General features: G+C 44.3%; 1 protein-coding gene across 1 annotated transcript; it reads left to right on the top strand.

Annotated features, from left to right (window-relative positions):
- Nucleotides 1-4741: 4741 nt before the first annotated feature.
- On the top strand, nt 4742-9725 carry LOC145879937 (Cl-/H+ antiporter 5b). The gene is given in 5 exon segments (XM_082977209.1): nt 4742-4859; nt 5760-5800; nt 5802-5880; nt 5949-6057; nt 9368-9725. Coding segments are annotated over 5 exon segments (438 nt in total). The 3' UTR covers nt 9459-9725.
- Nucleotides 9726-10000: the final 275 nt, after the last annotated feature.

Genomic DNA, 10000 nt, shown 5'->3' with positions numbered 1-10000 from the left:
ACTTGAACCCGATCGAACATCTCTGGAGAGACCTGAAAAATAGCTGAGCAGCAACAGTCCCCATCCAACCTGACAGAGCTTGAGAGGATCTGCAGAGAAGAATGGGAGGAACTCCCCAAATACAGATGTGCCAAGCTTGTAGTATCATTCCCACGAAGACTTGATGCTGTAATCGCTGCCAAAGGTGCTTCAACAAAGTACTGAGGAAAGGGTCTGAATACTTACGTAAATGTTTATTTTTATGTTGGGTTTTTTTATGTAAAAAAAAAATGTTTTTTACATTTGCAAAAATTTCTAAAAACCTGTTTTTGCTTTGACATGGGGTATTGTGTGTAGGTTGATGAGGAAAAAAAGCAATTTAATACATTGTTGCATAAGGCTGTAGCGTATTTTATTTTGTTGTTGAAAAAGTCAAGCGGTCTGAATACTTTCCAAAGGGACTGTATATACAAAAGTGGACACTACTTCAAATTAGTAGATTTGGCTATTTCAGCCACACCCGTTGCTGACAGATGTATAAAATCGAACACACAACCATGCAATCTCCATAGACAAACACTGGCAGTAGAATAGCCTTACTAAAGAGATCTGTGACTTTCAACATGGCATCATCATAGGATGCCACCTTTCCAACAAGTCAGTTCATAAAATGTCTGCCCTGCTAGAGCTGCCCCGGTCAACTGTGCTATTATTGTGAAGTGGAAACATCTAGGAGCAACGACGGCTCAGCCACAAAATGGTAGGTCACACAAGCTCACAGAACGGGACCGGTGAGTGCTGAAGCGCGTAGCGTGTAAGGATCGTCTGTCTTCGGTTGTAACACTCACTACCGAGTTCCAAACTGCCTCTGGAAACTACGTCAGCACAAGAACTGTTCGTCAGGAGCTCCATGAAATGGCTGCACAGAAGTCTAAGATCACCATGCGCAATGCCAAGCGTCGACTGGAGTGGTGTAAAGCTCTCCGCCATTGGACTCTGGAGTAGTGGAAACGCGTTCTCTGGAGTGATGCATCATGCTTCACCATCTGTCAGTCTGACGGACTAATCTGGTTTTGGCGGATGCCAGGAGAACACTACCTGCCCGAATGCATAGTGCCAACTTGAAAGTTTGGTGGAGGAGGAATAATGGTCTGGGGCTGTTTATCAGGGTTTGGGCTAGGTCCCTTAGTTCCAATGAAGGGAAACCTTAATGCTACACCATACAATGGCATTCTAGACGATTCTGTGCTTCCAACTTTGTGGCAACAGTTTGGGGAAGGCCCTTTCCTGTTTCACCATGACAATTCCCCCATGCACAAAGCGAGATTCACCCTAACCCTAACCCAAAAGGGGGACCAACTCCATACTAATGCCCATGATTTTGGAATTAAATGTTTGACGAGCAGGTGTCCACATACTTTTGGTCAAGTAATGTAGTTAGATAAATCTGACTTGAATTACTCTGTCTTTTCAGGGCTGAGTCTGGGCAAGGAAGGCCCCCTGGTCCATGTAGCATGCTGCAGTGCTAACATCCTCTGTCACTTGTTCACCAAGTACAGACAGAATGAAGCTAAATGACGAGATGAGAGGTGGAAATAATGGGGAGGGAGGAAAAGGTAAAGGGAGACTAGGAGGGGGATGTTGGGGAGGAGGAGAGGATAAATGGAACTAGGAGAGATGGAGATTTATATGCATCTCAACAGCAATGATCTCCTGTTATTTTTTTGCATATCCTTCATATCCTGAGTGGCGCAGCGGTCTAATGCACTGCATCGTATCGCAGTGCTAGAGGCGTCACTGCAGACCCGGGTTTGAGGGTTTGGCCGGGGAAGGCCGTTATTGTAAATAAGAATTTGATCTTGCCTAGTTAAATAAAGGTTAAATAGGTTATCATGTCAACCACAACAAAAAATATGGTGTCATATATACTGATCATACTCCTGCTCTATATGTTTGTGTAATGAACGGCTATGTCTCTTGCTGTTTGTGTTGTCTGCAGCTGCATCAGTGGGTGTGTCTGTAACCTTTGGAGCGCTCATTGGAGCCGTTCTCTTCAGTCTGGAGGAGGTACGTGATATGGGACTATTTAGCGAGACCAGTAAGAAACAGACCAAATACTTTAAGCGTTTGCTTTAGCCTGCCTGAAGATTTGCAGTTTTGTAACTATTTCACTGCTTCCATTTCTCCAGGCAAACTCAACCAAACCCAGATAAAGTATTTGAGATTAAATAGTATTTGAACCCAGGTCTGGTAAAGAAGTCAACAATCAAAGGGATAATTAGACATTTTGGCAATTTAGACCTTTTTTCTACATACCCGAGTCAGATTGTCTGTGTGCACTTTGAAGGAAGTTGAAGGAAGTTTCTGGAGCCATTGCTAACTAGCATTAGCGCAATGACTGGAAGTCTACAGGAGCAGCTAGCATGCTTTACTGATCTCTCTGAAGAACCTGTTGAGGTTGTTCTTCGCTACGTTGGTGGCAGCCTTCGCTCTGCTCCATCAATCCTTTCAGGCCTAATTATTATTATAATAATGACTATTAATATTATTATTATTATTATTATTGTTGTTGTTTTGTCATGGTTTTGTCTTGTTTCTGTTTTGTTTTACCGATAACAGGCAGTTGGTGTTATTCTATTTAGAGTTCCATACTCCCTGGAACTCGTCCCCTTTGTCCTGCTGGATATATTTGATGGCCTCTGGGAGGCGCTCTTCATCAAGGCTAATATCACATGGTGCCGAAGACGTGAGTAGTGGACTGTCGTTCTTTTTCAGATAGAGAGGGAGAGAGAAAGAGAGAATGACACAGAGAGAGAGTGTGTCTCTATACTTATTTTACTTGTAATGAATGACCCTCTCTGTTTTTCTCCTGTTTTGATTGTCTAAGTAACTGATTGATTGGTTGATTAATTGATTAACACAATTATTAAGTAATTGATGAACTTACTGACTGATTGACTTCCTCCAATCCCCCCTCATCTTCCCAGGAAATAACACTCGTCCTGGCCACTACCCGGTGCTAGAGGTCCTGGTTGTAAATGGAGCTACAGCCCCACTATCCTTCCCTAATAGGTAGTAGTTATAATGTGTGCCAGTATAACATGTACTAATGCACTACCAGTGTGAAATAGCACACACATACTGTATACACATTATAAACAATTTGCTGATGTTGGGTTACCAAGTAGCTTTTATTAATGAATAAAACTAAAAACAAACTTCAGTTACACCTGCTTTGGCCTGGATTTGTCAATATATAGTTCATACATGCATAATCTATGAGCAGAATTACTCTCTTACTGCAATTATCCACAAAATCTGTAGTTTGACCTATTTCTGGAAGCTGTGCGATGCCATTTAACCTACATGTTCCCTCACGTGGGCCAGCCACCCAGCAATTTGAGTTTCAGCCAATGAGCTTCAACCCCCTCGCCATTTGAGTGACAGTTAGCAAGATGCACACACAGCAAAGTGAGCTCAATAACGTGGTGCACATATCTGTACATACAGTGCCTTCGGAAAGTATTCAGACATTTTGTTACGTTACAGCTTTATTCAAACATTTCCCTCATCAATCCACACACAATACCCCATAATGATAAAGCAAAAACTTAAATTTTATTGTTACTAATTTATATATTTAAAAAAAATTAGACCCTTTACTCAGTACTTCGTTGAAGAACCTTTTAGCGATTACAGCATCGAGTCTTCTTTGGTACGCTACAAGCTTGGCACACCTGTATTTGGGCAGTTTCTCCCATTCTTCTATGAAAATCCTCTCAAGCTCTGTCAGATTGGATGAAGAGCGTTGCTGCACAGGTATTTTCAGGTCTCTCGAGAGATGTTCGATCAGGTTCAAGTCCGGGCTCTGGCTGTCCCAGTCTGAGGTCCTGAGCGCTCTGGAGCAGGTTTTCATCAAGGATAGCTCTATACTTTGCTCTGTTCATCTTTACCTCAATCCTGACAACTCTCCCAGTCCCTTATGCTGCCACCAATATGCTTCACCGTAGGGATAGTGCCATGTTTCCTACAGTCGTGACGCACAGCATTCAGGCCAAAGAGTTCAATCTTGGTTTCATCAGACCAGAGATTCTTGTTTCTCATGGTCTCAGAGTCTTCAAGTGCCTTTTGGCAAACTCCAACTGGGTTGTCATGTGCCTTTTACTGAGGAGTGGCTTCCGTCTGGCCACTCTACCATAAAGGCAGGCCTTTTTGGTGGAGTGCTGCAGAGATGGTGGTCCTTCTGGACGGTTCTCCCATCTCCATAGACGAACTCTAGAGCTCTGTCAGAGTGATTATCGGATTCTTGGTCACCTCCCTGAACAAGACACTTCTCCCCCGATTGCTCAATTTTGCTGTGCGGCCAGCTCTAGGAAGTCTTGGTGGTTCCAAACTTCTTCCATTTAAGAATGATGGAGGCCACTGTATTCCTGGGGTCTTTCAATGCTGCAGAAATGTTTTGGAACCCTTCCCCAGATCTGTGCCTCGACACAATCCTGTCTCGGAGCTCTACAGAAAATTCATTTGACTTCATGGCTTGGTTTTTGCTCTGACATGCACTGTCAACTGTGGAACCTTATATAGACAGGTGTGTGCCTTTCCAAATCATGTCCAATCAATTGAATTTACCACAGGTGGACTCCAATCAAGTTGTAGAAACATCTCAAGGATGATCAATGGAAACAGGATGCACCAGAGCTCAAGTCCGCGTCTCATAGCAAAGGGTCTGAATACTTATGTAATAAGGTATTTCTGTTTTGCCATGGAACAGATGGTGTTAAACCACCCTGACAGGGTCATCTTCAAGGGCTGTTGCTCTCCAGGGGTGGACTCTATCACCCCAGGGTTGAATGACATGGTGGGGGCTGCTGCATGTTTGGGTAAGGAGATCACTAAATGGCCATGATGGGAGGGTCAACAGGGTTGAGCTTAGGGATAGGTGTATGGTTGGAGTTAGTAGGGATGTGCATCATTCCCTTTCAAGACGATTCAATATGTATCTCGATACCTGGACTCTGAAACAACACAGGAAGAATACGTTTTTGTTTGAAACGATTCGGGTCGATTCGGTTTGATTAGAGGAACGAATTTTGTTTGATGCAATTCAATGGATTAGCATTTGTTGATGCACTAACACATGATGCGCCCTACATGGTCAGACCCTCCCTTGGTAGTGCTCAGGAGGGTATGAGTGTAAGGACGGTGGAGGGGATGGTAGCAGACACAGGATTCGTCCTGGTGGTCTCACAGGAATCTCAGAGACTAGTAGTCTTTGTACTGAGGAGGGTCCTGGTCATATCTCTGGGGTGGGGGGTGTGTGAGATGCAGAACCAACTATCTCATTATTTTTCTTTCTCACAGTAACCATTCTCTCTGCTACTCACCCATTGTTTGTCTGTCTCTTTTTGTTGGTCTCTGTATCTCTGTCTGTCTCTCTCTCCTTCGCTCATTGTGTCTATGTTTGCTTTGTGTTTGCCAATCACTGGCACAGGTGATGTGTGTGTTTGCCAATGGACATGTTTGACAATGAGGTGTGAGGCAATGTTGTGAGCAATGTTGGACTGTGTGGCTGATCTGTACTTGTTAACGTGTGTCTGTTAATTTGTAATCTTCAGCCATGTGTGTCCGTGAGGCCCATTACAAATCAGTATCTGTTTGCATATCGCTGTGTGTATGTACTTTAGTTGTATGCATCTATGATGAAATCCTCCCCACTTTCTCTACATCCTCCTTCCCCACGTTCCCACCTCCATCCCCCCTCCCTCTCCTTCCCCTTTTAGACAAGGCTCGCATGCGACAGGAGGTGGTGGTCAGTGCCTCGTTTAATGTTCTTCAAGGAACACGTGCCCCCTCCGGACCCCCCCCGGGCCCCCTCCGGACCCCCTGTTGTCAAACTGAGGGGTAAGGTCTCACTCACATGGATAGTATGTTATATAATATTATGTTTAAAATATGTTATATTTCAATAGGTATCCTGGACCTTTGTCCCTTCCCAGTGACAGACCATACCCCCATGGAGATAGCTGTGGACATCTTCAGGAAGCTGGGACTCAGCCAGTGACTGGTCACACATAACGGGTGAGTAGGGGAGAGGGTGTGTGTGGGTCAGGGTTGGGGTCAAATCAATTTAAATTCACTCAATTCAGGAAGTAAGCGGAAATTCTAATGTACATTTTTCTCAATGCTTCTCCATGAGCAAAATTTTGCATTTGAACTTCAGTTGGGACTGAACTGAAATGGAATTGACCCCAACTCTGGTGTGTTTACTGTAGCAAGTTTGGTTTGAAAGAGCCTAATGGGGAGAGAGCAAAACGGAGAACAGCTTGATGGCAAGGAGGGTTGTTTCTCAGAACCTCAGATAACTGAATAGAATGATGCTCTGTAATCACCAAAACATTCCATTCTATTGTCTTTACAACATACGAGATTCCATGAAAAATTACTGGTCTTGGTGGTTTCAAACTTCTTCCATTTAAGAATGATGGAGGCCACTGTGTTCTTGGGGACCTTCAATGCTGCAGAAATGTTTTGGTATCCTTCCCTAGATCTGTGCCTCAACACAATCCTGTCTCAGAGCTCTACGGACAATTCCTTCGACCTCATGGCTTGGTTTTTGCTCTGACGTGCACTGTTAACTGTGGAACCTTGTATAGACAAGTGTGTACTTTCCAAATCATGTCCAATCAATTGAATTTACCACAGTGTACTCCAATCAAGTTGTAGAAACAATGATGATCAATGGAAACAGGATGCACCTGAGCTCAATTTCGAGTCTCATAGCGAACGGCATTTTTTTTTATATTTTTAATACATTTGTTTACATTTCTAATACCTGTTTTTGCTTTGTCGTTGTGGGGTATTGTGTGTAGATTGATGAGGATTTTTTTGAATGTAATATATTTTAGAATAAGGCTGTAACGTAATAAAAAGTACTTTCTGAAGCCACTGTATGTAAGAATGCTGTTCTTTGACTATAGCTCAGCCTTCAACACCACAGCTCCCTCCAAGCTCATCATTAAACTCAGGGCCCTGGGTCTGAACCTCGCCCTGTGCAACTGGGTCCTGGACTTCATGACGGGCCGCCCCCCAGGTCGTTAAGGTAGGAAACAACACCTCCACAACCCAAGTGTGCACGCCTCCAACTCAATCATCAAGTTTGCAGATGACACAACAGTAGTAGCCCTGATTACCAACAATGACGAGACAGCCTACAGGGAGGAGGGCCCTGGTGGAGTGGTGCCAGGAAAATAACCTCTCCCTCAACGTCAACAAAATGAAGGAGCTGATCGTGGACTTCAGGAAACAGCAGAGGGAGCACGCCCCTATCCACATCGACAGGACCGTAGTAGAGAAGGTGAAAACAACAGAGCCTCTTCAAACTCAAGAGGACATCAACCACCCGAGCCATGGCCTGTTCACCCCGCTATCATCCAGAGGGTGAGCCAGTACAGGTGCATCAAAGATGGGACCGAGAGACTGAGAAACAGCTTCAATCTCAAGGCCATCAGACTGTTAAATAGCCATCACTAGCTGGCTTCCGCCCGGTTACTCAACCCTGCACCTTAGAGGCTGCTGCCCTATGTAAATAGACATGGAATCACTGGTCACTTTAATAATGACACTCTAGTCACTTTAATAATGTTTACATACCGCTTTACTCATTTCATATGTATATACTGTACTCTATCCTACTGTATTTTAGTCAATGCCACTCCGACATTGCTCGTCCTAATGTTGATATATTTCTAAATTCCATTCTTTTACTTTGAATTTGTGTGTATTGTTGTGAATTATTAGATACTATTGCACTGTTGGAGATAGGAACACAATAATTTTGCTACACCCGCAATAACATCTGCTCTCTCTATATATGTGTGACCAATACAATTTGATATGGCCGTTGTTGGCAAAAAAGCATCATTAAATTGTTGCCAGCAGCACAGTTACAGTCACCAACAATCTGGATAACATGAAAACAACCTAACCAGCTCTGCTAGAGTGAGTGAAATGGTCAGAGGTATTCTCTCATTTGTGTCTGGAAGTAGCTAGCAAGCCCAGTTAGCTTGGGTGCTTGACAGCAGTTCAGAAGTCTCAGATCAACCCTTCTCCTCGGCCAGAGCGTCCAGTGCGCTCTGACCGCTCCGATAGCGAAACGCTATGAATTTACGAACAGACAATCTGAAAACGCTCTGAATTTACGAACGCCAAGAGAGCACTCTGAGCGCACTCTGGCACTCCAGATTGAGTTTACGAACACACCCATAGACTGAGCAGCTGAATCCAGGTAAAAGCTATGATCCCTTGTTGATGTCACCTGTTAAATCCACTTCAATCAGAGTAGATGAAGGGGAGGGGACAGGTTAAAGAAGGCTTTTTAAGCATTGAGACATGGATTGTGTATGTGTGCCATTCAAAGCTCGAATGGGCAAGACAAGACAAATATATAATTATTTAAGTGCCGGGGTATGGTAGCAGGTGCCAGGTGCACCGGTTTGAGTATGTTAAGAACTGCAACGCTGCTGTGTTTTTCAAGCTCAACAGTTTCCCATGTGTATCAAGAATGGTCCACCACCCAAAGGACATCCAGACAACTTGACACAAGTGTGGGAAGCATTGGCGTCAACATGGGCTAGGATCCCCGTGGAATGCTTTTGACACCTTGTAGTCCATGCCCCGACGAATTGAGGGCAAAAGTGAGTGCAACTCAATATTCGTGTTCCTAATGTTTTGTACACTTGTATTTTGTCTATTTGTCTCTCTCAGAACATCAATAGATACATTTAGGGTATACAATAGAAAAGGAAAAGTGTGTGTTTGTGTGCGCGTCTGTGTGTCTGTGTGTCTGTGTGTATGCGTGTCTGCGTGTGTGTGAATACATCCTCATCTCCATTCCCAGAGAATGAGTGACAGTGAACATCCCTCTCTCCTCTCCTCCCTCCATCCCTCCATCTAAACAACATCATAGCCTGATTAGAGAGAGGGTGGAGTCTGTCAACAGAACAGAATCTTCACTACACACACACACACACACACACACACACACACACACACACACACACACACACACACACACACACACACACACACACACACACACACACACACACACACACACACACACACACACACACACACACACACACACACACACACACACACACACACACACTTAGACCCGGAAACCTTGTATGGTGATGTCAGTGTGTATTGTTTGGTTGTCTAGTAGGATGGCTCTTGTTGATTTGAACACAAAACCAGACCTTTGAATTGGATACAAGTTTCCTCTCTTTCATAAAGATCTCTCTTATGTGCAATTTAAAACTCTCTCTTTCCCTCTATCTCCACCTCTCTCTTCCACCCGTCCCACTCTCTCATCACCCTCTCTCAGGATGTTGTTGGGAATCATCACTAAGAAGGACATTCTGAAGCACATGGCACAGATGGCCAACAGAGACCCACACTCCATCCTCTTCAACTGACCTCCTCTCCTACTTCCATATCATGCACTCCTCTATGGGACTAGAAAGAGGATGACTGGCTAATTAAGACTGTCTCCATACTCTTCAACTGAGCTCCTCTCCTCCTTCCATCCCTCATGCACTTCTCTATGGGACTGGGAAGAGGACACCCACCATTTTGGACACCTCCTTTCCTCTGTCTCCTTGCATCCCGCCATCTCTCCTTTAATCCACTGCCCCATGGGAATGAGAAGAGGACACCATCCCCATAGGAGCGAAGATACATGAAGACTGTCTTGCTGCCCTAATAAAAGTGGGGACTCTCAAGGGAGGGAAGGAGAGATTGTGGAAAAAGAAGTGGCTACAGACAGAAGATATCATAATGGCAAATCATGAAGGAATATTTATGATGCATTGATACCACTGACACAGACAGGATGGGAAAATGAGGGGAAAGAGAAGGGTAGGGATAAGAAGGGTGAGGAGAGGTGGTGGGAAAGGGCTGACTTAAGTGTTACTGATATTAGCCACAGTTAGAAACATAGCCCCAAGCTAGCTTCCTC

This window comes from Salmo salar, chromosome 07 (assembly GCF_965601325.2).
Source record: "Salmo salar chromosome 07, fSalSal1, whole genome shotgun sequence".
NCBI lineage: Eukaryota > Metazoa > Chordata > Actinopteri > Salmoniformes > Salmonidae > Salmo > Salmo salar.
Note: the sequence above shows the minus strand (reverse complement) of the source record. Positions and strands in the feature narration are given on the sequence as shown.